The following is a 27,244-nucleotide window of genomic DNA, read 5'->3' on the forward strand; positions in this document are numbered from 1 at the left end:
AGTTTTGTTAGGTGTACCCCCTCTTGACCTGATTTCCATACAGCGTGCTGTTGCATTCAGCTTAAGAAGGGGCTTGAGTGTGTCATTGCCGCGGAATGACAGAATTTCCAATTATTATATCTAAGGAGTAGGAGGCTTCTAGATGATAGGGTCAGGTGTAGATGGCAAGACCTTTGGGACAATACGGCCATGGTCCTCTGAATGCATTTTTGCATCAGAAGCACCTATCTGACAGATCGGGTTGGTTTTGAAGGACAGGGGTAGAGGACTCGGTGTATATAATTGCAAAATGCCCGATGTACTCGGAAATTAGGGATCTGGGTGGTATGGGGATTAGCGGGACAGATGGACGCTTGGATGTTAGCGGTGTGATCTCCACTAGACGGCGTTTAACTGAGAACTAGGTCTAGCTTCTTGGGTGAATGTTGAGTACGTGTAGTGTGTGTATGGGGTGTAACCTTGGTTACCAGTCCAGAGCAGTATGGAAACTCAACTGGTAGTAGTTTCGTCTACCAGGTCTGACCGGAGACTTAATTCTGGTACCCCAGGAAGCAGGAGCCCTGGGAGTTCGCTCCAACTTGCTCATGCAGACTCGAGGAATAGTATTTTCAGGGCCCTGATCAACGCATTGATTTGACCCTCTGTGCTTTTGAGCACCGTGGCGTACCCACGTTACAATAACGGTACAATCCCTCAAGAAATAATAATTACATATACATAGTTTCGGTGAAAACGAAGTTAACGGTTTTCTTTGTTTGTATTTGGTTAAGCGTGACTTTTGCTATTTCCTTGGCAGTCGCTTTATGAAGTTGTTCCTTTAACATTGCTTTGCTCCATTTGTGGTAATTTTCAGTTGATAAATGGTGTGCGCCCGCTTCTTTTACAATGTCCTTAGCGGGTTGGTCAATACGTGAAGGTAACCGAAGCAGCTCATTGTTGCCACTAATGATACTGGCGCGCTAATGTACAGTCATTTATTGGCTGCTTATCGAACAAATCGGTTAGCGAATGTATTTTAGTTTTTAACGAAAGTGCTCGGCTGCAGTCGGGATGGAAAAACACCATCAATAAAATGTCAAAAGTATCGCTATCAAACTAGTAAATGATTGTGCCGCCGGAGTATGTGTGCAACAAAGTTAGGAAAGACCGAAGATTAAAGCAGCCGCGGTAGATTCACTGGTGGGGCCACAAGATAGGAATTTTAACTGAAAACTCTCTTAATTGAACTCGATCGCTTGGTAGACCAAATTATTCGCTCAGCTTGTGTTGAAAGTTAGGTAAGAGTTCGGCGAAAATCCTTCTAGTCGCATCCTCTTAACGGGTGCGGAATGGGCAATGGACGTTGCTGCTGTCACCCGCGCGACTTGGCATCTGAACTGGTTTTGAGAGCAGGTTTTGGCGGAACGAGGAAACTGCGTCTAGCTAAGGGAGAGGTATATATCCTTCCCTCTCTTTCTGTTATTGCTCCATGATAACTCAGACCTCGACAAGGCCAAAAGTATTTTGTGGGCGATAAAGATTAGGCCGAAGACAAAATTCCGTTAGTAGGAGTTGAAAGTGAAAGCGGTCGTTAAAATGGTGGCAAAAGTCCACGAAAGAGTTGAAAATCCAACCAGATGAAGACCATGGTCAAACCGTCGACAAAGATGGGGCCTAAGACATAATCCAGTAAGGATGAGTTGAAAGCGAAAGCGGTCTTTAAAGCGATCTTTAGCTGCAAGTTTGACTTCAGCTACATAAAAAAATGGAATAACACCGACCACACTATAGATCTCGTGGATCCGCGAATGTGTGGAGCATGCCAAGCTCAAACTGTTTGCATGAGAGTGAAGAGTGTCAGACTGGGAAGGGTGTTGCGCCATTACATAACATGTTAACGATTGCAACCTTGCGTCTCCCTTTGCACGTGCGCGTGTGTGTGCATGTGTGGAACAGATTACGCGCTCTGCCTTAGTGTTGGTAATCGCTTATGGGCAGAATTATGAAATTGAATTTTCGTAATGTCATAAACACGCGCTTAGACGTGACTTTCTGCCTTTTGCTCAACGTATGCTTTGGCGCTGCTCATAAGCAATGAAGCGAGAGTGCGTGGAGACTCAAAGGAGGCTTCTGCGGCAGAGCAACGGTGGTTGAAATTGTTGCAAAAAACACCAATAATAATAAAAATGTGCGTGTGAGTGTGTGGGTTTTATGGATATGTGGAGGTTCCATTGAAAATATCCTGTGAAAATTCACTTTATGTGTCTCGGCTTGTGTTGTTTACCGAAGTGGGAATTTTCCAAAGATACTGCCAATGTGAACTGGCAGCATGCATGATTTATATTGGCCGCGAGGTGTTCACCTCTTTCGGCACCCACCAAGAAAAAATTGACTATACTATATACGAGGCAGTACGCCTACGTACAAACTGCGGCTGTTGTAGATTTGGACCTGTGGGACTGCCCTTAAGCGCTACTTTGCAAGGCCATGCTTCCCTTTTCGTTATTCGTTTTATGGTAGTTCACTCCATTATATACCTCGAGGTTTCTTCGTCACTGCTAGTTCCAGTTTCATCATCATGGCCGAATCTGTGGATATACTCTCTGAAACATATATCTGTGTCCCGAAACAGGACCCGGTTACAGCAGTACTGATGGCTAATCTGAGCTAGTGGAGTTCTCCTTCTTTGGCTAGAGCCACCAACGTTGGCCAGGATTCTCCAAATGTCCGCTGTAGTGCCCGCCTTACCACAGACATTTTTAATATCCGCCTGGAAATTGAGCCTCGTATCGATCATAACGCCAAGGTACCTCAGTGAATTTTGTGTTGCAGCGTTATATCCACCAATACTGAGCATGACGAATCCTGGATTACTCAACTTTCCATTCAATGGGTGTCCACTACGATCCTGACCGTAGTCCCCGTTAAATTTCTGACAGCGTTTGTAGTGGACTGATGTCTTCTGAATCCAAATTGGTTTTCAGCAAAAATACTTTTCTTCCAGATAACCTTCTAGGTGTGTACAGATCAGGCTCTCCAATATTTTGGCTATCATGTCGATAATGCAAAGTTGTCGATACGCACGCGGCTCTTTCGACGGTTTAGTCGGCTTCTGAATAAGGACCAGGCTTTTTATGGTGGACTGAAGTCTTCCGAATCCAATTTAGTTTTCAGCCGGAATACTCTTCTTCTATATGACCTTCTAGGCGTGTGTAGATCAGTCTCTGCAATATATTGGCCATCGTATCGATAATGCAAAGTGGTCGATACGCACGCGGCTCTTCCGACGGTTTAGTTGACTTCTAAAGAAGAAGGACCAGACACTGTTTCGTCCATAAATGTCGGTGAAATTAATCTCTTGTTATTTTTTATAGATTTTAAGTGTCTTGTTCGGGATGCCATAAAGTCGTGGTACCTTTGGGGATTAGGGATCAGACTAGTTGTTGCCTGGCTCCTAAACTTTTTTATAGTAGGGGGAAGCATCTAAAGCCGGAGTGTAGAACTTTAATCTGCTAAATCTAACCTACTCTCCTACGGAGCTCTCCTAGGATCTCCCACGGAACCACCAGAAAATTGTATAGGTAGCCTCTGAGGCACCCACGCTCGCTTAATATTTGTGTCAGGTGGAAATCCAGGTTCCCATTTTGTCTAGTCTACCGTCCTTTGGTTGAGGTTTGCCATCGTTACTGCCATATAATTATGTTCTTCTTTTGCTCCCCCCTGCCTATGCGCCTATGGCCATTTTGTTGTTCGCCCGTTGCACGTAAGTGTAACAAACTGATTTTATTGGCGCGACTCAATGTTGTGTCACGCGTAGTTTACAAGGTTTCGTGTTGCATGCCTCTAGGTTAGGTGTTGTTTCTTGTATTGTTGCTGCCTGATGGCGCGTTCCACTTAGCGCAACTTCGTTTACGGTTTCGCTGGCATTTCTGAGTGGCTTCGCAACACTTTTGAGTTGTTGCCTCGAAGCGCTGTCGCTGGCGCTTTCAATCCGCGTTCGACGGATTATTTGCCAAGCTCTTTACGTCACTTTTCACCGTTCGCTTGCTATTGCCGCGGAAATTCGACACATGGACGCTTGCGCGTGCCACTTCAGTTTCACGCAATAAAAGCGCACAAATTGGCAGCGTGTTGACGGCGTGCGAGCAATCAACAATATTTACAATGACCATGAATTCACCTGCCATGAAGCCACCAGCGCTGACAGTTGCTGCAATAATGTGTAGCAAGTTTTATTGCGCTCGCGTGGCAATAAATCAAAGCCGCTGCCGTTCAATGCGCAAATGAAGTCAAGTACAATTTCACTGTGCTTATAAATCGTCTTAAGAGCTGCAGTCTCATATAGCAGTCCGACTAGACCGACGATGTGGCTGTGTGGCAGCAGCAATGTCGTTAACGTGCCACTGCCGCAGCGAACCTGACATTTCATCAAAATTTGTTAAAGCACACACAAAAGCCTTAAATTATAAATTATTTATATGCATGTATGTATGTGTTATATACACACTCGCATGCGAATTTCCCAAGACGCTCACGACACGAACAATTTGCACTCAGCGCCAAGGGGAAATTTAAAGTGAAATGGAGTTTGACTTGATTTGTGTATAAACATTCAAAAGTGTGTGTGGGCTGCGTTGCTTATGTGTATGTATGTGGATATATGCATATGTGTAGCAGTGTGTGTGTGGCAAAAGTTATGTTTTGTGGTCATATTTGGAATTGTTTGCATTCCATTTTATTTTCTTGAAATTTGAGGAAAGCAAAATTAATTTGACACAATTAGAGTTGTGGGAATTCACATGTCAGCCGGCAATTTGTGTTGACTTATTTCGAAATTCGCCCATATATGTACATACATACATACATAGCATGCATAACAATATACAAAAAGTAAAAAGCACATGCGGAGTGGAAAATAAATTGTGTGCGAATAATGTAAATTGAATTTGACAACAAAAATTTGTTTTGCTTAGCTTTGCTTTAGTGTGCTCTTAAGGCATAAGATATCATATGGATAAAAGCGTTCTGAGGGCAGCTTGCTCTAAGTGTGTTCAAAGTTAGAAAACAAAATTCTTAAAAAAAAAAAACAAGAAAAACAAAAATGTTCTTCGAAGATTATACCGTTACCTTATATAATATTCCATGCTAAATTTCTTGCAGAGATCTCCTCAAAAGAGAACGTTTTCCATACAAGTACTTGATATCGCTCATTCCGTTTGTCTGGCAGCTTTATGTTATAGTATTTTGATCTCAACAGTTTGTTGGGAGCTGGTACCTTTGGTTCAGACAATAATCCATGCCAAAACTTGTGGCGAGATCTCGTCCAGTAAAAAAGTTTTACTTAGAAGGACAAGTTTTTGATTGGCCAGTTTGCATGGCAGCTATATGCTATAGTGATCTGATCTGAACAGTTTCTTCAGAGAATGTAGCGCTAAATAGGAAAATAATTCATAACAACTTTCGTAAAGATATCTCGACAAATAAAAAAGTTTTCCATACCAAGTCTGGATTTAACCGTCCAGATCCGATTTCGACGCTTTCTTTAAATAAGGAGCTTCTTGAGGAGAAAAGTACATAGACAAAAGTTTATTGAAATATCTCTGAAATTGAGAGACTAGTTCGCGAATACACCACTTACGGGGTTATAGCCGAGGGAGCCGCCTTGCCTGAGACCTCGTTTGGTATTGAACGGCGCGGAGAAGTCTTTCCAGATTCTGATGGAGCTTTTAGTATTGTTCAACGTCAGCTTACACAGCCTTATTAGTTCTGCGGGGATACCGAATTCGGACATAGCAGCTACTTTCGTGCTGTTTAAAGCAGCTTTGAAATTGACGAAGAGGTGGTGTGTGTCGATCCTTTTTTGCACGGGTCTTTTCCAAGATTTTGCGCATGTATAAAATAAGATCAGCTGTTCATTTTTTAGGCCTGAAGCCACACTGTGAGCTTTAATCTTTCACACACAGTAGGCTCGATAGAACTATGATGTTGTAGAGGCTTATTCTACGGTAGTTGACCCAGATTGTGAGGTATCCCTTTTTGTGGGCACTTAAAGTCCAATCATCTGTCATGTTTTCGTCCGAAAATATTGTATAAAGAATATGCTTCTTATCAGTTCTTCGCCGCCGTATTTGAATAGCTTGGCCGACTATACATCGACCCTCTCCGCTTTGTTGTTCTTCATACAGGTATTTGCTATTCGCGCTTCATGGAGATCGGGTTCACCATCTCCTTCTATTATACTTTTACTGCCATTCATCAGTCTGGATAAGTGTTTCCTCCATAATTTTTGTATGCTCTCTGCATCAGTCACTAGATCACCTCTGTGGTTCTACAGTAGTATGCTCTGGTCTTGAAACCTTCAGATGATCATTCACTCGGACAATAAAGCAGCAATACTAGGGAATCGCGAATCTCGTTAGTTAGAGCATCAATCTACTCAGTATCAGACTTGTTTGAATATCTGGTCATAGTGGAAACGATGGAAACAGCAAAGCCAATGACCTAGCAAGATGTGAGACCCTTATACCGCTCGGAACGTGAGCACGAGTTGGATCTTCGTTCACACCTTTCGTTCTAACTCTGAACCTCTGGACCTTGCGTAGAGTTAACAGGCATTAGTTGACGAGCAGTCTCTGCGTGACTGCGATAAACAACTGGCAGAACGTAGGAGATCAATTAAACTGTTTGCGATTAGCAATGTATGAAGATTGCTGCATTGGCAGGAGCTCTTAAGTAGTTCGTCCAGTAGGTATTAATGCTGTAAGATTAAAAATCCATGCTGACGCAGATTTTCAAAATTGAATGGAAGTAAAGTAAGATGGCAACAATCAGATATTTTCGCCTAAATTTCAAGTTTTTACAAAACTGAGGTTACCACAATTCGGCAAACATATCTTCGGCGAACCAGGTCACGTAGTCGCATCTGACATTAGCCGGTTCAACAAATTTGTGTTCGAAGTGTTTCGTGGATTCAGTGGGGTATTTGTAACAAAATTTATTTGAGCTCTAGGTGCCAAAATGGACAGGCCTTATAAGCTGTCAAAACGAGATCACCTCTAGGATAGACCCTTTAAGCTAACCTAACCAACCCTAACGGATTTCATAGCACTAATTACTGTTCTGCGTAATTTAACCATTTTAAATATTAATGAAGGCATGCCAGCACATTTTGTCCGATGTTTATACCGCTTTTCAGGTTTTTCATACGTCCCGCAGTTGTTCCCAGAACCCCATAACGGTTTCCAGTTACTGTAACCAATGTGTATGCAGTGTATTATGGCACTGACATTGCTGGGTCCATCAAATAAATACCTCCATTCATATCCATAAGCAATCATTTGACCAGTTGACGACTTGTGTTGTGTTGCCTCTCGGTTTCTCAAGCTCACACACAATACATACAAACCACATAAGTGATATTTGTTGATAGCTGACAAGTGCCGAGCTTTTAATTTCATATTATTGCATTTTGTTTTCACTCCTAGTTTGGCTTTATTGCATTTTTATTTCCACCCAGCAATGCTGGGGTCTGCATGAGCAGCCGCAGTTCGTTGTTTGTCTACCAAAAAGTTCGAGATTTTCTGTTATTTATAAGTTGTTTGCGTGGGTTTCGGGAGTCGTTGCGGTGTTCTGGTTGTACAGTTGGCTGGTTTGTTCTATCGTGTACCGCCAACAGGTTTTGCCAACTGCAACCAAAATCGAAATCCGCCTTTTAGTATTTGACTGCTGCGGATTTAATCACTTGTTAGTTCAGTTGTGTGCTGCTTTTATGTGGTTTGTTTAGCATTTTTAAAGGAAAAGTTAGTTGGTATTCATTATTAAATCCGATCACTGGTTGAGTTCTAGCTTTCCCCTTTATGTTCAATATTCTTTGCGTTTCATATTTGAACTAAAATTTCACTTATCGATTCTTTCATTTCGATTTCAGCAACCGCCTGTGGACGTGTCAAAAGCACACGCTTCAAAGCGTTATCAAGCATTACATATCATGCAATAACGGTTTATTGTGTCAGAGGCGCGTCATTACTATTCACTTTGACTCAGCCGTCAATACAATACTGGCAGCAGCGACAACGACAAGCGCAATATCAAAGGTTCTACAACGTTATTGCGAATTCGCATAGCGCGCAACAACAAAGTAAGTGGCCGTGATAGCCACGCATTGACGGCTGAGCTGTTGCGGCACACCACGTCACGCCATGGTGGAGTCTTCAGCCATTGGCCGGCCACTGACTGGATGTGTAAATCCACAGCAGCCGGCAACAGCTGCCATCACCGCCGCCGCACAGCATTCGCCCTCCGGCATGCGTTGCGGCACGTTGGAGACGCGCGTGCGAGGCGCCTGGTATCGGGTGCTGGTGACGCTCGAAACCGACTTTCTGGCAATTAGTTTGGACGAGTCCTGCGATGCGGCGGCCATCAGTGTGGACCAATCGACCACACTGAATGGCACTTTGGGGTAAGTAGCTGGTAGTGCTTGTGTGTCCAACCAAATATATACCATATATGGGTATAATTTTTCGAAACTTGTGTATAAGCTCGGCGCTGTGCGCAGTCCGCGCTCGCCATTTTGCAATTAAGTAGCTTTTTTAATTGTATATTTCGTTGTTGTTTTTATTATGGTTGCACTGTGCAGCAGCAACCACAGCGGTCATAATGGGTCCATACCCTCATCGGCCTCCATGCAGGGTATGGGCGGCACGGGCACGGGCAGCGGCGCTGATACCGATTGTACGGACAATGGTGGTGGCAGCGCTAACGGCGGCGACCATCTGCTGAACAATAATACGTTGGACAATGGACTGGATATGTGCGATGTACCTGATCATGTGGCAAATCAAAAGAGACATGTAAGTATGCTGCACGTGCGTGCGCGTATTATTGTTGTTTTTAATTTTGGTTGGCTTTTTATGCTTGGCAGGTGCGCATCATTAAATCGGACAACAACGGTCTCGGCATTTCCATTAAGGGCGGACGTGAAAATCGCATGCCCATATTGATATCGAAAATTTTCCGCGGCATGGCGGCGGATCAGGCCAAGGGGTTGTATGTAGGCGATGCCATACTGTCGGTGAATGGCGAGGAGCTGCGCGAAGCAACACATGATGAGGCGGTGCGCGCACTGAAACGAGCCGGTCGCGTTGTGGACTTAGAAGGTGAGTGGTAATTTATGACAGCTGGCGTTGCAGCAAGCATTAAAACTATTATAAATAAGTCGTATTTAAGCGCCATATGTATATAGAAGCAGTAGAAATGGAAGGCAGTTCAAGATTTGGTAACGATATCAAACATAATGCCATTTCGTTGGTGTGTTTTGGAGGTATGACCCTTTGTAATCTGAGTGGTACCGTCCTTCACTCATAACAGTATCATTAGAATACTTTTTTTCTAAATCCTTGTGGCTTCCCATCTTCTTCTTTGGAGTAGAGCCCGCTTATGCTGTTATATACGAGTATACAGCAGCGATGCAGTCGTTCTTCCCTTTCGCTGTTTGGCGGCAATTGAAGATATCCAGGTCCTTCTCCACTTGGTCTTTCTAACGGAGTGGAGATCTTTGTCGTTGTTGTTGTAGTGGCAGTAACCATTCCTGAATTAATTTCGTGGCAAGGTACTGCATGACAGTCTTTGGCTGGAAAAAAATTCGGATCCGTTCCGGTTATTTAGACGCGACTGCCGTCGGAACGAGAGAGATCTTTCTCTTTCTTTGATTCCCCCGGGGAGTACTGGGTCGAATACACTCAGAACTGGAGTGTTTTTATCTATTCGGAGGCAATGACCTAGCCATCGTAGCCGCTGTCACTTAATTCGCTGAACTATATCGTATTCGAAGTTGCCAATGAGCAAAGGATCATAACCTTTTTCTCGAAAACTCGTAGCGCCGACTCTTCAGGTGTTGTCATCGTCCATTCTTCTGCACCATGTATCAGAACGGGGATGATGAGTGACTTGTATAATAGATTTTGACCTTTGTTCGTCGAGAGAGAACTTCACTTCTCAATTGCCTACTCAGTATGAAGAGGCATCTGTAGGCAGGAGTCATTCTGCTTTGAATAGTCCCCCAAGATTGCCGTTCTCTTATACGATACAGAAACATTGACGATGACCAACCGTACTGACAAACCACTTTGAGCATTCGAGAAACCGTTCTTCGCAAGATCTTTAGAGCTGAGTGTTGAATAACGAGGTAGATGGCGCCACGAACTGGCTGAGCTCTACGGCGACATGGATATAGTTGAGCGCATAAAAATCCAACAAAAGTGCTGGTTAGGCCTTGTCGTTCGCATGGAAGATAATGTTTCAGCGCAAAGCTCCATCGATTCGATTTCCATGCGTGGACAGTGGAAGCAAGCGCCTGCATGCATCCAAAGGTAGGTCCAAGTGGGTAGCGACCTGCCTGGGCTTGGGATGCATAGCTGGCGTGACCTCGTAAAGGATAGAGGCAACGAAGAAGTTTTATGATCTCGACGCAAGCGGATCCAGGGTTGCAGAGCAAAGAAGAAAGAGAAGATGAAGAAGAAGTATAAGAAGAACAAAAAGAGGAAGAAGTATAAGTGGAACAAGAAGAGGAAGTAGAAGTGTAAGAGGCACAAGAAGAGAAAGAAGGGTTAGACGAATTAAAAGAAGAAGAAGACGTATGAAAGGTACAAGAAGAGGAGGAAGAAGTGTAAAGCGTGTGCAGAACAAGAAGAGGACCTTGAAGTTTAAGAGGAACAAGGAGAGCAAGAAGATATATAAAAAGAAGAAGAAGAAATACAAGATAAGGAAAGGAGAATAAGAAGAAGTATATGAAGAAGAGGATGAAGAAGAAGAGGAATAGGAAGAAGAAGAATAGGAAGAAGAAGAAGCAATCCTTATGGACCAAACCACTTACAAAATGCTCTCGATATGTCTTTGTAAGACGCTTTCATATGCGACTCTCTCTACACTTTGCCGGTCGCCGAAACCGTATGTAGTTCGATCTGTCGTGGCGTGGCTCGTAATTTCAGCTTGCATTCTCAATCGCTGAGTTTATGCATTCGGCACAGGTTTATTGCGCCTTTTCAAGTTGTGGCAGTTGGCTGATTGGTGTTTGCCCATCACCCTTGTGCATGTCATTTGTAGTCGCCTGAACAAGCGGCAGCAAATTGCGTGCTTTAGGTACTTCACGGTGCTATGTAAGCCATCTGCGCCATCAACGTCGTCACACAGCAATCAGCGACGTCCATATGGCTGCGTCGCGTTCGCTTTTGCCTTTGCGTACGCGCTCCACATCCGCTCGCCGGCATTTTATGGCAATCGGCGCGCTTGAGTCCAATTCATTCATGCTGCGTTGTCAACGGTGTTCGAGTGTTGACATTTACTGCCGTTACGCCATGTTACACTGCCAACCAGGCCGCACCGCATGGCCTCTCAACGCCGCAGGTTCAATGTTGCGCCATAGCCTGCAACCCAACGTCGCTGTCGCCTGTGTGGTGCAACATTTCCAATAAATTGAACCAACAGCCTCATAGGAGGTGTGTGTATGTGATTGCGCTTATAGTCCTGTAGACGCTGTGGGACCATGCCGTCTGCCAAGCTGTGTGCTGCACGAACAACCAGCATTGCCACATACGCGCACCAACATTTAGATGAATTGGTAGTTTAATTAAATTTTTGCTCTTTTGCCTAGCCTGCATGCGCTCGCTTGTATGAGAGCGCGGCGGTGCTGGCGACAGCCTTCGAGTGCGCCATCAACACGCACGCCAGCGATTGGCTTTAAAGGCGGCTTGGCAACAATGTTGTTGGCAGCAGCAACAGTTGCGGCGGACACTTGAGTCACGAAAGTTGCGTCTGCGGCAACAACACGGTCGCTGCGCTGGCAAATAGTCGTGAAGTTGCGCTTTAGCGGCTGTCGGCTGGCGGCTGGTGGCAATCAAATGCTAAGTCAGCATCTGCCTTCACCTTCCACGCTTACATACGCATGTTTGTCACTGATGCGGTGTTGCAACAGATACACTGCTGTCACTGCTGTTTCGCTTATTGCCCCAACTCGACAACACCGTGTGTTGCTCTTATTGCCCCAACTCGACAATACCATGTGTTGCTCTTGTTGCCGCAACTCGACAACACCATGTATTGCTGCCACTCGAACGAGCGTCGCTCGTAGCCTTTCGTCGCCGCTTGTTCGCCAGCAGTTCGTGCGCAATTATGGCGATATTTGATGGCAGCAACTTTTCAATGACAGGCAAAGTATGCCACCACCACTAACTGCCACATGCGGCGCACTTTGTTGAAATTCATTTGCGTTCCACACAAGCACACTCAGCAGCCGTTCGTTGGGTGTCACTCATACACATATATATGTATAAGTGTGTGTTTGGTTGAAGCGGAAGCCAGCTTCAGTATGTGTGTGACAGGATGTGGCTTAGCGCGGTGGCTTAGTGCCCGCTGGTGGCGACGTGTGTGTGTCTATATGTGTCTGCGGTTGCTTTGTTCGTTTCCTGTCGTTCATTAAGCATTAAAGCAGCGCTGGGGGAACATAGTTCAACAACTTCAATAAATTTCTGCTTTCGGGATATTGCTAAAGTTGCAGCTGAACACGTGAGTGGAAAAGATTTGCAGGGAAACTCGTGTGTAACTTGCTTAATTGAAAACCAGTTTAGTGACAGGACGAATATGTTGTGGAAAGACAATGGGGAATTGAAAATAACTTGCTTAACTGCGGTCAGCCTCGATTTGTAGATTATCTATGTCACAAATCGTAGCTGGAACTTTGTAGAAGAAATAGCAAAGATGTAGTCAGCGTTTTGACGACGATCCATGTCCAGGACGACCAACCATCAACAACTACTATTGATCAAACACGTCAGTAAAATAAAGGATGTGATACTTAAGAATCGCCGTTTAAAATCCGAAGATCTTACTGGTTTTGTTGGAATATCGGAAGGATCAGTGAAAACCATTTTGAAAGCTCATTTAAGTCTAAGAAAAGGAAAAGCTTCCAAGTTACACATTTTTTTGCGAAATCAGCGTCGCGTTAATGTCTGTGAAATAATACTTTCGGACTACCAGCATATCATGAAACAAATTATTACTGACGTCGAGTCTTAGATCTACACCTACGCCCCAGAAATAGACGATCAATCGGCCGAATTTCGTGACAAAGGTGAGCCGAGGTCAAAAAAACTACGATTTCGATTATAGAGGTGTGAAGTGGATCCTCTCCGAACTCCTTCCTGCTAGCCAAACTGTTAACAAGGAATAATATTTGAGTGTTATGCGTCGGTTGTGGGAAGCTATTAGTAAAAAGAGGCCGGAATTATGGACCGACAACTCTAGGTTTTTGCACCACATTATGGCAACGTCGCATGCTGCATTGATTTTTCGTCAGTTTTTCGTCAAATTTTTAATATCGTGCGTTTCTCTGACAGACGGAGATGTCTCAATCGACTCAGGCCGTTACTCTGATCCTGAGTGATATGAAATAATCCAATCTCCAAACTTTTCTCGCAATAATTCGGTCGTTGCACGTGCTATTGTTGGAACCAGATGTTGTCAAGATCAACTTTTTCTAAGCGCGGCCATAAAAAGTCGATTTATGTGAACGTAATGGTTGTTCTCTTATCCGAAACTGTTGTGTCCTTTTCATTGGTGGTATGTTTTTTAAGTGCCGGGTCCTAAACCCAGCGCACAACCCTGACCAGAGACCTCAAACGGAGGTTTTTTGGTAGAGGACCGGACCGGAAGTCGCGAGTTTTTTGAGGCTTATGTAAAAGTATCGTTTCAGGGCACTCCCAAATGAATGGTGCTCAGAGTACTTTCCTCACTTGATTTCTACACATGACTACATCCTCCAATTTGACTTTGCGAAAGAAAGGTTCTGCGGAAAATGTGCGGTCTTATTCGCATTGGAAACGGCGAATACCACAGTCGATGGAACGATGAGCTCTATGAGATATACGACATAGTTTAGCGAATCAAGAGACAGTGGCTACGCTGGCTAGGTCATGTCGTTCAAACGGATTGAACCACTCTAGCCCTGAGAGTATTCGCATTACCCATCGGGGAAGCAAAGGAAGACGAAGAAGTCCACTCTGTTGAAAAGACCAGGTAGAGAAAGACCTGGTTATACTTGGAATTTCCAAGCGGCACCAAACTGCGAAAGTAAGAAAATGAGTGGTGTGTTGCTATAAACTCGGTCATGTGTCTACGCCAATAAAGAAGAAGGATGGTTGTTCATGAATAATTTGTGAGCTCTTTCGCATCAGCAACGAAATTTTTGGCTTATTTACTGCACCACTCGGATGATGGGGCTTCAGTTCTTCAGTGAGAACAATTCTATATACAGATGCAAGCTCAAATCCTTTCTCAAAATCCGCATAGTTCTGGTTTGAGACAGTCCCAACTCTTGAGAACGTCTTAAAAACGTCAAATTGCGGTCTTTAGCAACACCTGCCTGAACGGTAGCAATATTTTCATTATTTCGGGCGATTCTTTGTCTTAATGGCAACTAAAAATATCAGAAACGACACTTTGAAATATACTCCATATTGGAAAATACAACACTTTATCGGGTCTTCGACTTAACAAAAATCATGGCAAACATAACATACTCTCTTCAGGTTATAAACTCCTTGCAACATCGCTTTGTCTCCTTCCATTGGAAGTCATATTTGCAAATGAATAATCATTGAAAAGGAAACGTTTCCAAAGTCAGAAAGTCAGCAACGATAGCCGCTGCCAACAGCACGTTGTGTCGTGTCTGTGTGCGGCGCAATATTCCCACCATGCATGCTGACCACAATGACGACTCTAAACAATCAAAAAGTTGAGCTCGGCAATGCTGCTTGCCGTCTGCTTGCGAAGCAGGCTAGCAAAAGGTGGACAGTGAAATATACCAAAAAAAGAAAAAAAAAACAAAAACAGAAACAAAAAAAAAACAACAAAAAAGAAAAAAATCCACAAAAAGCAAATCAAAAATAAAAACAAACAGATAAAGCGACTGGCCAGGTAAATCAACAACATTGAAGGTCCTGACTGCGGCGGATACTGACGATGGACGACGATAGACTTGATGTGCAACCACCGGGCAATGGCTACAAATTCATCAACATAAAACCGTAGTCAGACTAATAACGAACCGCCAGTCAGTCGGGGCAGTCAAACAGGCGAAGCACATAAGTACACTGACGGCAGTTAAGACAGAAAAATAACAACAATGCTTAACGCCGTTGTGGCTAGGACTTTGCGAGGGATGACGATGACGATAAATGCCACAACTATGGTTTTACTGTTATTTTTATTTACATTGTACATTTGTTAGTTTGTCGCACGGGCGCGAGACGGCGACATTAGTAGGGCGCTGATTGCCAGACGAGTCAACTTTACGAGTGTGTTGTGACGTGTGGTGTGGTCGCATCGAGACCGACATTCCTAAAACATAACTCGAACTGAGTTGTGGGTTAAAGGTGTAGATAAATAACAACAAGCGGTGTGTAAAAAAAAAAAAAAAAATAACAGACACACTGTAAATTTCGGCTGTAGTGAGACTATAATATCCTTAAGAGGTGCAATTTTTACAGAAAAAAATGGTACAAAAATATTTTATTCTGATTTTTATATTTCAGTTTGTATGACAGCTATATGCTACAGTGATCCGATCTGAACAATTTCTTAGGAGGTTGTATCGTTGGAATAATTTTTACTAAATTCCATAAAGATATCTTAACAAATCAAAAAGTTTTCCATACGAGAACTTGCGTTCGTTCTACCAGTTTGTATGGCAGCTATGTGCTATAGTTGTCAGATCGCAACAATTTCTTCGGATATTATAACGTTGCTTTGGGTAATAATTTGTGCAAAATTTCATTAAGATATCTTGTCAAATGAAAAAGTTTTCCATACAAAGACTGAGGTTGGATAGGTCAGTTTATATGGCAGCCATATATTATAGTAGTGCGATTTAAATAATTTCTTTGCAGTTTGTAGCAATGACTATAATAATTATACGTACCAAATTTCGTGAAGATATCTTGTTGATTTAAAGTATTTTTTTTACAATAACTTAAGTTTGAGCGGCAGTTTGTATGACAGCTATATGCTATGGTAGTCTAATCTGAACATTTTTTTCACAGATTATAGCAATGTATACAGTAATGATCTGTGCTAAATTTTGTGAAGATACTCTTTCAAATATAAAAGTTTTTCGCATAAAAACTTTAGTTTGCTCGTCCAGTTCATATGACAGTTATATGCTGTAGGCGTCCGATTTCAAAAATATATTTGGAGATTAAAGCGATGCCTCGGATAATTATCTGTGCCAAATTTCGTGGGAATATCTTGTCAAATAAAAATTTTTTCCTTACCAAGGCTGAGGTTGAATAGCCAACTTAGGGTATAATTACGGCAACTAAGCGGAAAAATTATACCGGAAAAAAAGTCCAGAAAGTTATCATCAAACTACAGACATGGCGAAAATACGCTGGCAGAAGGAATATGAATCTGCAATCAAGTAAAAGTAGCAAACATACACAAGTGTGCTTTGCACGGATTCATTGGGTCTGCTATGCGCACGAGTTTGGCGCCTAAGGCAAAGTATTATTTCGTATAACATAAGCATATGCAAGTAAAACAGCAGTGCGCTTATGTGGCATGCCACAACCACCTACAGTAACAAACTCCTTGTAAGTCCGTTTTCCAGCTAGTAGTGAGCAGCAGTTGACGCACTAATGCGTTGAAACGGACTAACCAAGTTGTCTATTATTAAAAAAGCACACAACTCGCCGTCATTAAACTAAACTGCCATTACTTTGCTTGCATGGCCAGCTGACTGACACTGAGTAATGTTAGCGTTTAGCGGTACGCTGTTCTCAAAGTTACCAAAAGCAGAAACTAGTGGCATTACTTTAAAGTTCCAAGCTAACAGTATCTTTGGTTCTATCGAATCGAAATTTGCATGTCGCTGCTGTCGATGAATATGAGCTACGATTATTGATTCAGAAGTGCTCATCTCTAAATGTGGCGTTAATCTCATTCAATATATCCTCACCTAAGATGCAAAACTACATATCATAAAAAAATGAAATTGAGATTTTTATTACCTACGATTCTCTATATTACATTAAAAATATGTAGCATTAAATTTTCAGTTCCGCTGTCAGATATAACCAATACATAACCGATATGTAACCACTATGTAACTGATATATAACCTATATATAACCAATTTATAACCAGTTTATAACCAAAACGCAATTTTTCAAATTTTGTTTCAATGTGAGTGGTTTCTATTATATCGGTTTTCCTTCCTCTGTAAACTTAAGAAAAATGATGTTATGCTATTTTGCATTTAAGGTGACGATATGTAATTATAAATCCTATATACACATACAAATGTATGTATTTCATCAAAAGTAAACTTTTTTCGCCATAAAAAAATTGCTCGTTCGCGTTTAGTTTGTAATGTATCGTTTCGTGTTTGCCTGTTTTTCTATTAGTTCATCGCTTACGAAGTCAATACAAATACTCGCGACTAACTTATTCATTTTGTGCCTAGACTTTGTTCATTTCACTTTTTTTTCGGTAACAAATTTGTAGGCAACGCAAATATTTGTATCAATTTCATTTGCCCAACCAAGTGGAACAGACGAGTAGCAATCGCGAATAAATGTAAATGTAAAAACAAACAAATATACATAAACAAATAAATAGATGTGTATAGAAATTCAATTACAAGCAAAATAAAAACGCAATATTTTTCCACTTCAATTCTTAAACTAATTAGAATTACGGACTTTACATATGCAAACATAAACATTAGGGTGGACTTTATATAGCAAGTTGACTGTGTTGTTTGCGAGCGACGCCTGAAATTGCAGCTTTTGTATTAAAAACAATAATGCAATGTCAACAGGCATATTATTTTTAGTTTTTTCAAATTTTTTCTCTCATCTATGTGCTATGAGCTTTTTCGATATTTTCCATTAAGCAAGTAAATATCTACAATCTTTAGAAAGTCATATTCCAATACAAAATTTTCCGCACTACAATAAAATTCTGAAAGATTTTACATAAAACCATTCCTTCAAAATTTATACCTAGATAAAATTATACTTCATATGACCTGAGCATTCGTACATGTGATTCATAGATTCTGCATTGCTCATACGACATGTTGTACCAAATGAATATCATACTTGCGATTTGTACATTCTGTATTACTCATACCACATGGTGTACTATTGGCGTACAGTACATTTAATGCATTACCTTAACTGCGTATAACTTTTAAAGAAATATTTGTATGAAAAAAATCATTAAGAGCATTTTTGTAAAGCTAAAAATTTTGTATTAGAATATCAACCGTGTTCGTTTCGCTGTTCGTATTTACATGATTTAGTCTCTCAGTTTTTGAGATATGGATCTGAAATTTTGTATACGTCCTTTTCTGCCAAAGAAACTGCTTATTTGTCAGTTTGACATGGATCGGATCATTCTAGCATATAGCTGTCATACAAAGTGAATGGTCGAAATCATGTTTTTGTATGGAAAACTTTTTTATTTGTCAAGATATCTTTACGAAATTTAAAAAAAACTTATTCCTTAATACAACGCCACAAGGTCTTAAGAAATAGTGCAGATCGGATCACTATAGCATATAGCTGCCATACAAATTGAGCGATCAAAATCAATCCTTGTATGGAAAACTTTTTTATTTGTCAAGATATCTTAAAAAAATTTGGCGCAAATTATGCCGTAAAGCAACGGTACAATCTCTTAAGAAATGGTTCAGATCGGACTACTATAGCATATAGCTGCCATATAAAGTGAACGGTAGAGATTATATCCTTATATAGAGAACTCTTTTAATTGTCATTATATCTTCGCGGAAATCGGCACAAGTAATTCTTTAAGACAACGGTACATTCTCAGAAAAAATGGTTCAGATCGAACTACTACAGCATATAGCTCTCATACAAACTGATAGATCAAAATAAATAATCGTGGAAACTTTTATAATTGTAAAGTGTGTTTGATATAATTTGCGTACAAAATTCGCAGTAGCAACAAGGATACATCGCAAGCGTCTGCTTCGCATACCAATATATGTACTTCCAAACTCATTTGCCTCATCAATAGCCAAGCAACAGTGCCTTGAAGTGGCTACCAACAAGTCCTGGCACGTAGCTCTGCACATAGTTCTCATAGCCTTGACCGAAAGTGCTCCGCGCTAAGCAATAATTCCACTAGAACGACGAAGATTGATAAAGTAATCAATTTTATTGACATTGCAATGCAATTCATATCCACGCAGCAATGCTGGCAGCTTGTGGCAGCATATCACTGGCGCCACTGCCTTTTGCCTGTCGACGCAATGACTACATGCAACTTGTCGCCTTGCGCTTGTCTAACGAAGTTGTTTGCTTTTCCTTCAACCGCGCGGCGTCGGTGCCTGTATTGCTGGCATCACAGTGTATTTGTTGCTGCTGCAACGCTAGTGTTAGACAATTGCTTGCTGGCTTTGCGTCGCATATCTCATTATCGATGACTTTAATTTCATTTCGCGTTGCCGTAATCATTTCGTCGTGGTAGCCAGCACTACAACTGGCAACTAACGGTGCTTTGGATTTAGCTGTGGCAATGTAGTGTTATTGCACTTGCTACTGCTGCAGTTAGAAGCATCGTTGTTGTTGTTGCAGCTGCCATTGCGTTGCTGTTTTATGTCGTTGCCAGTTCATGGAAAAATTTAGTTGTTTTTGCTTTTAATATTATTTGATTGCAACACCACCGTTACGCCGTTGCTATAGCACTTATTGTTGTTGTTTGTGACAACTAACTGTAGTTGACGTCATGTTCACATGCTTGCTTGGCAATGTGTTGTTAGTTTCCTTATACTTGCTCGTCGCTTGTCGCCGCTGCTGGCGTGTCTACTTGCCGCATGACCTGCATAGCCGCTGTTCGTGGCATCGCATGTGGCATGCAACAGCATCTGTAGTGTAGCGGCAAAACACAGCTATTGCTGCAGTGCGATTTCAACGCTCGTTCCTGTTGCTCCAGCACAATTACTACCCCCTCCCGGCTGTGCGCTTGCAAGTTTTTCTGCTCTCTCCACTCGTTGGCTCGCGCTTTTTGCTCATGTTTGCTGTTATTTTCACAATTCTTATTTAATGCTCATCGCTGCCGCCATACTCATTGACTTTATCTGCCATTTTCTATCTGTCTGCAGCCATATACATACACACACGCGCTCAACACATGTGAGTTGTTGCAAAAAAGCTTGCGAGTGCTTGCTGAATTATTGCTGCCAGCTGCAACATTTTCGCTTTTCTTTAACGAAAATATTTTTGCGCTGCTCTAGCGCCAAGCCGCGCTGGCGCTCCGCCATCTGTCTTCATCACTTGAAAGCTGCCTGCCTGCTCCTCGTACACACACTTGTGTGCGCCACTGTTTACGCTCGCGATAAGTGTACATTTATTGTTCGATGGTTTTGATCGAAATTGCTTCCACGCTGCTCAACGCCGCCGTCTGCGTCGTTTTTTATACTGAAAATGTTACTTGGATTTCGCTTTTTTTCCACTTTGTCTCTCTGTTATTGAATTTGCTCGCCTTTCGTTTACTCAGCTGCCACACATTTGTGCACTCGCTACTTTTTGCCGTCGCTTTGTATTCTTATGCCTTTTGGGAGCCACTTTGCTAAATTAACTTTGGCTAAATCCGATAACAAAAAGGAATTCCGCGTGTTTCTTCTATATACCGTTACAATGAGAAATTGTGCAGCGATAAGCAACGCTCTCGAATATGTGAAAAATGAATAAGCTCGCATGAGTATTAGCAACTAATATTTTTAATGCCGACAACGTTGCGAAAGCGAAGCGAAGCCTGAAAAAACATTGTGTATGATGTGGAAGATAGTAGGTGAGCTTAGGAGTTGCCTTGAGGGGTTTAGCATTTGTTATTTAATGCGCTCACAAGCGAGTAGACACCTACCAGCTATAAGCACTTTACATATAAATAAAGGGTGAACTATTTCGCGGCTCCCTAATTTTTAAAGAAAAAACACAGGAACTTCAAAATGAATGCGGATAATACAGATTATCATTGGAAGAATTTGCATTTATTTTTTGAAGATTATCTCTTTCAAATGTTGGTCATGGCTACGTCTCAGATAGTCCATCCGTTGAGTCCAACTTTCGGTGATTCGTTCGAGCATTCCGACTGGTAACTGGCTAAAAACACGCGTGCTGTTTTGCTCCCAGGCCTGAATCGAAGCGGAATTGTCCGCATAGACTTTAGGCTTTAAATATCCCCACAAGAAAAAGTCTAACGGTGTGATATCACACGCACTTGGGGGCCAGTTGGGCGGCCCAAAACGTGAAATTTTCTGCTCGCCGAAGCGTTCTCTCAATAAATCCATTGATTTCTGCAATATGTGGGAAGTGGCGTCGTCTGGTTGAAACCAAATGTCGCCGAAATCCCGAGCTTCAATTTCAGGCATCAATTAGTCGGTTATTACGGGTAGATATCGGTCGTCGTAGACAGTTACGTTCTCACCGGCATCAGTTTTGAAGAAATATGGATCGATGGTTCCACCGACGCACAAACCATACCAAACCGTTGTTTTTTCTGGATCTTGAACAGCTCTGAAATCTCTTCATGTTGCACTTCTTCCCAATTCTGCCAATTTTGCTTTTTGCACACCCATTGAGCTAGAACTGCTTCTCAGCCCTGAACAGAATTTGGCTCGAAAAAGTCAGATCTTCTTTGAACTTCTCAAGAGCCCATACAGCGAAACAATCTCACTTGGGAAGCTCGAGCGGCTTCAGTTCTTGCACAATTTGTACCCTTTCAATTTAAGATTTCGACGTAAAATACGCCAAGTCGTTCCATAATCGAATCGACTTTCCACGGCCTTTGTTTACACTCACCTACTGTATCTATATTTTCTTCACAGCGTACTGGACATGGTCTATTCGGCCAAATATTGTATTATCCAATAATGAATGCTGGGTCTCAAGAAGGGTGAGACCTTAAGTGATGAGGGTTTTTCAAACGTTGTTCAGGCGAAAGTCTTTCCATGATGAAATGCCGAACAATACTGAACAAATATAGCATGACAACTTTATACGACCTCTGTAGTATCTCTGTTTGGATCACCCGTTATATGACATACAAATGTAGCAGCGGCTTAGCCAGAATTTCTTCCTGGGGGTGGGTGGTTTCCTTGAAATATATTTTTAATTTTGCTGTGACTAAGAAATTCTTCAGAATTTGAACTAAAATCTCCTAGTTAAGCGAATTTACACACAAAAACCCCCTTCCCCCTATTGCAACCGGCACTGTTATGTACATACATACCACAACCGGAGTGACAAACTGCATGAAGTTCCAAAACTTGCACCTTAATCCCAGAAAGTTATAAAACATACGCGCGCATCACGCACTCGCGAGAAGGTGTAAAACTTTTCGCTTAATTCAAGTTACAGTTAGGCTTGCTGAGCGCGTAGCAGTGACTAGCTACTGAAATAAAACGGCCATGCAAGTTTTTGGCACGTGATTTTCGCCTTAAAATAAGTGACGGCTACGCGTCGCATGCATGCCTACTGGTCCGTGGCAATACCCATAAGCTGCTACGCTTGCGAATTTTCTGCTGTAAAAAGAGCGAAATAAGATTTTCTTAGCAATGGATGTAAATAGCTTTCACAGCTGTTTTGCTATCGTTATATGCTGTCGTTATACGCATTTAAATTGAGTTTATATAATTACCCTAAGGTATTTACCTGCTCTTTAGTGCTTGCCGGCCTTCGTGTCTATCGTTTATCCAAATTATTTATGCCACTTTGGGGAATTTATAATGGAGTTTTCGATATTTTCGCAGTGTTTTCTTTCTACTAAATAAGTATCTTTGCTATTTTGTCTAATCTTAGTGTTTGGATTGGTTTTATTGTTGCGAAGTTTGACATTGACATTGGAGTAGAGTGAGAGAAGAGAAAACATCAACCTCTATATGAGTGAAGAACAATTTCGGCTGAGAGCTCGGAGATAGCTATTTTGTGGTCATATGTTTAGATTTCACTGTAGATTTCATTCTGCATTCATTTTCATTGCACAAAATCACTTATGGTGCCCAATCGATTTGCTGAGAAGTCCATCAGTTTGCCAAGAATTATCACATGGATATATACTAGGATCGTGAGAGAATATGGAGCGTATGGAGTAACGCAGAGTTCGTCATGACTTTAACTATCGAAACTGCAAAGACTTGCCTGCATCTGCGCATCGGATGTAATATGTACGTCACGACGGCAGCACTGGAGTTCATGCTGGAATACATTGCTTCACCTAGTAAGCAGTCAAACAGCTAAACACGCAATGCCGGTTTGGCTGAGGGAAGCTAATTTCGACCCAATAAATGAAGGCGCTAAATGATGAAAGATCATTGGCTCCTCTTTCAAGGGGCAGTATTACCAAAGACGTTAACTTTACTAGGAAGTTTGAAGTTACCCTTGGCATTAAGGCGGAAAAGAATGATTACACCCTCGAAACACTATTAAGGGATAGCTCAACTAGGTGGTATACTGATGGATTGAAAACGTCGGAGGAAATTGAGACCGTACCATACATATGGATAGTTTACCGAGAATCATCTAAACAGTAGTCTTTGCTATAAGTCGGTATGTAGTTATATAGTAAGTCTCCAAAGCAACTATCATAATGAACTGCTTCGTCATACTGAGCAATATGGTAGTCAAGTCGCATTTAATGGGATCTCAGCTTACGACATTAACTTGTTACTGGTGCAGGACTGCAAGGTACGGCTGAAAAGTTTATTTAAAAAAAGATCTAGCTTCTTGTTCAAACTGCCACTTTTGCGATATGGAGCCGGGAATTCTCGATCACCTGATGCTAGACTGCACAGTCGTCTGCAGACAATCAGGATTAAGGCCCATAGATCCATGTATCTCAATAGACCACGTCCAGTACGCAGTGAAAAAAATATAGCAGACGTAGCAATGAGTGTATGCGAAGACCGTGGAGAGCCGATTCGACGCTGCTATGAGCTCCTAAAAAGTTCCAAGAAGATCCAATGTTTTCGAGCCAAACTTTGTTCAGCGATGAGGCGTATTTCTGGCTCAATAAAAGAGCAACCTGACGAGTTGCCAGTTACCAGTCGAAATGCTCAATGGCGTCAAGAAAAATTGGACTCAACGGATGGACTATCTGAGATGTAGCCGGGGCCAACATTTGAAAGAGATAATCTTCAAAAAATAAATGCGAAATCATGTTTTTTCGAATGATTATGAACTTTCCCCGTTAAATTTGAGGTTTTTGTGTTTTTTTTTATTAAAAAGTAGGAAACCTCGAAATGGATAACCCTTTATATATATTTCCTGTGCTTTAAACAAAAAAGCGCCAAAAGCAAACGAGCGCTAACATAGAGCGACAAATCCAGGCTTGGCTTTGCCATAACCTTAAAACGAAAAAAAAGCAACTGCAGTTATGTACATTACAAAGATTGTGGTCCTTGATCTGCAATGTGACAGAGCACAGCACAGCATAGACAGCTGAACAAGCTCAATGCGCAAAGAAGTCAGCAGTTAAAAACAGTTGTTGGCAAATAAATGAGAAAACGCTAAGTGGAGCAATAAAAGTGCTGCAGCTGCGACGACGATAAAAACGACGACGACGACGACAGCTGAATGCAGCTGTGAGGCGAAAGGCGGCGGCTGGATTTCGGAGCATACAATGTCAGCTTGACTATTAAGCGCCGCTTCGAGGCAGTTAAAATGCTGCGAGGCAATGACAAATGCGCGTGACACATTCGTGGAAATTGCGTGTAAGCGTGTGCTGGCCGAGCGAGTGGTGAGTGCTGAGCACGAGGCGAAAACAATAATGTGCGTTGAAGGCGTGACAAAGGAAGCGCATGTGTTGGTTGCAATGTCACTTAAGAAATGAAATGTTTGCTGCATTCAAACGGCAACAGTGTATTCGGCCATTGTTATTGCACAAAGGCAGCTTGACAACTTAAGTGCAACTGCACTATCGCTCGCTGGCAATGCTTTCAAATGTTTGTTTGTTAAGGCTTGTTGTTGTAATTTGTTTCTATTTTTCATTTGCCATGTAGCGTGACACATAATACAGACTGTGTCGTAGATGAGCTAAGTGCTGACCTCAAGTTTTTCTGTTCGTACTTCGTTGATTTTTCTGAAGGTTTTTCCAGCTTTGTGTTTATGAACATGAAATGCTTTGGTTTTGTTAACCATATACACACCAAGGTGTACCTTTCATATACCCTTCACGACATTAGCAGTTAATGTTCTCCTATGCCGATGTATGAAGCTCCGAAGTTTCATCATTTTACAGCTACTACTTACTGTTTGTCTATGACAAGTGCCCGTAGACCTTGGTGCAATTCTCATCTTTTACCTCATGACCTCAAGAGAATTTTTTGTCCATATTTCTTCAAAAATGAAGCCGTCTGTTATGTTATATTCATAGGGGAAGACTAAGCGACTATCTCTGCGACATTTCTCGATTTTTACTTGAAAGGAGCTTGACAGTCTCCTCCACAAAATCCCAAAATTCATTTTATAACACAACGAAGGAGTACAGACCGCCAACACAGACTTTAGTTGTTATACTCGACAGCCGGTACTCCTGCACTTCTCATATGACCGCGAATACTGCTAAAGTACAGAGCCGCAACGGCAACCTCAAGTCGCTAGCCAGCAGCTCCTGGGGAAAGGCTAAAGTCTGGAACAAACAAACCAAGCCGGTCCGTTGTTATTGTTGTTTCGGCAGAACTCTTCTCAGTTGACAATTCTTGGATGGATAAAAAACGGGTATGTTTTAGTTTCATAAACCCTACTGTAATGAGCAATGCCGTCCGGTCATAAATTACCTCGCCCGGATATGTTTTTCCTGGCTGTAGTGAAACGTAGACGAAGTAGCTTCAGAGGTGGCAGAATATTACAGGATGCCTCTTGATGCTTTCAATCGCACACATAAACACTGAGGATCGCGTGCTTCTGGTCAAGGAACATAAAAAGCACCTCTCCAAGCAGTTGTTCATGGAATGTGTTTGCTAAACATATACCTGCAGTCGTCTTCTTGAAGTAAAGCCGCCTCATTGGAACATCAAGAGATCTTTCCCAGGTTATGTCGACCAAACTTCAATGACGACCATTCACAGTATTGTTAACTATACCTTTACTGTCTTCCTCCTACAGAATGCCATACTTGGAGTCAAATTTCCACTTAGTCTAGAACTCTAGATGAGCCGAGAATCTACTGTGAAGCGGGTTAAACTCCTACTTATCCCCAACGACTCTCTCATTACAAATATATGTCCCGTGAACAAGGAGTCCTAGATGACGCTAAACACCTTTTTTGCATGTCCAGCGAACCTCACCTTTCACACATCTCTCTTCCTGTGGTCGGATCCCGTCGAAACCTCATGTTTCCTGCGCCTATTGCTAAATGATTTCGATGCAGACCATTTTGACGATACCACCCAAGCGGCGACTAGATAAGCATTAGATCAACAAGTACACTATAGATCCATGATTAATGTCTTTTTCTTGTCCGAATTGGAGTATGTCGATGTGGACGACCTTTGGTTCCAACAAAGCGACGCTTCTTGCCATACAATCAACGAAATAATCTACTTATTGCAGGAAACTTTTGGTGAGCGCATTATTTCTCATCGTGGGTTTGTGGCGTGGCTTCCAAGACCGTGCCATTTAACACCGCTGGAATATTTTTTGTGAAATTATGTAAACTCGCTTGTCTGCAGAGGTAAATACGAGGCGATTGACGAATTGGTGGAGAATATTTGTCTCTTTGTAGCTGACAAATGGTTTCCGACCGCTCCAAAAAGTGGTCGAAAATTGAGACCGTGGCTGGTTTGAACAAATTCCAGCCAAGCGACTCAATTTCAGATCACTTTTCGCTTAGCCGAAATAATTTTTAAAATAATATCAAACCCCTCTCTTTATGATAACGCTAAGACCTTGGTCTTAACATGAAATTATAAGCATTTTATTTATTCTTGAAAACCATACATCTAAAAATACACCCTTTATATAACACATATGTTCCGTATTCTGCTTACTGCTAGCATACTTTGTATATCTACAAAGTACACCATTTGTGCGCAATTTTGTACAGTCAAAGCTTTTCATTGGCAAAAGGTACTAAAGCAAATATTTCACTTTTTGCGCTTCGCTTAACGTCCGTTAGCCCTTCACAGCAGCTTTCGGCTGCCATGCGGCTAGTTTAGCCCATTTAAACCACAGTCTTCCTTCTTGCC

At 42.0% G+C, this 27,244-nt stretch overlaps 1 protein-coding gene across 1 annotated transcript in view; it reads left to right on the forward strand.

Moving 5' to 3' along the window:
- LOC105227865 (beta-1-syntrophin) overlaps positions 1-27,244 on the forward strand; it is a 134,510-nt gene that overhangs the window by 33,246 nt on the left and 74,020 nt on the right. Inside the window, exons 2-4 of the mRNA XM_049457395.1 lie at positions 7,907-8,437; positions 8,615-8,828; positions 8,900-9,134. Of these exons, the coding sequence (XP_049313352.1) occupies positions 8,178-8,437; positions 8,615-8,828; positions 8,900-9,134 (709 nt within the window). The 5' untranslated portion in view covers positions 7,907-8,177. The remainder of the gene's footprint in view (positions 1-7,906; positions 8,438-8,614; positions 8,829-8,899; positions 9,135-27,244) is intronic.

The sequence above is a fragment of the Bactrocera dorsalis genome, chromosome 5 (genome assembly GCF_023373825.1).
Source record: "Bactrocera dorsalis isolate Fly_Bdor chromosome 5, ASM2337382v1, whole genome shotgun sequence".
Lineage (NCBI taxonomy): Eukaryota > Metazoa > Arthropoda > Insecta > Diptera > Tephritidae > Bactrocera > Bactrocera dorsalis.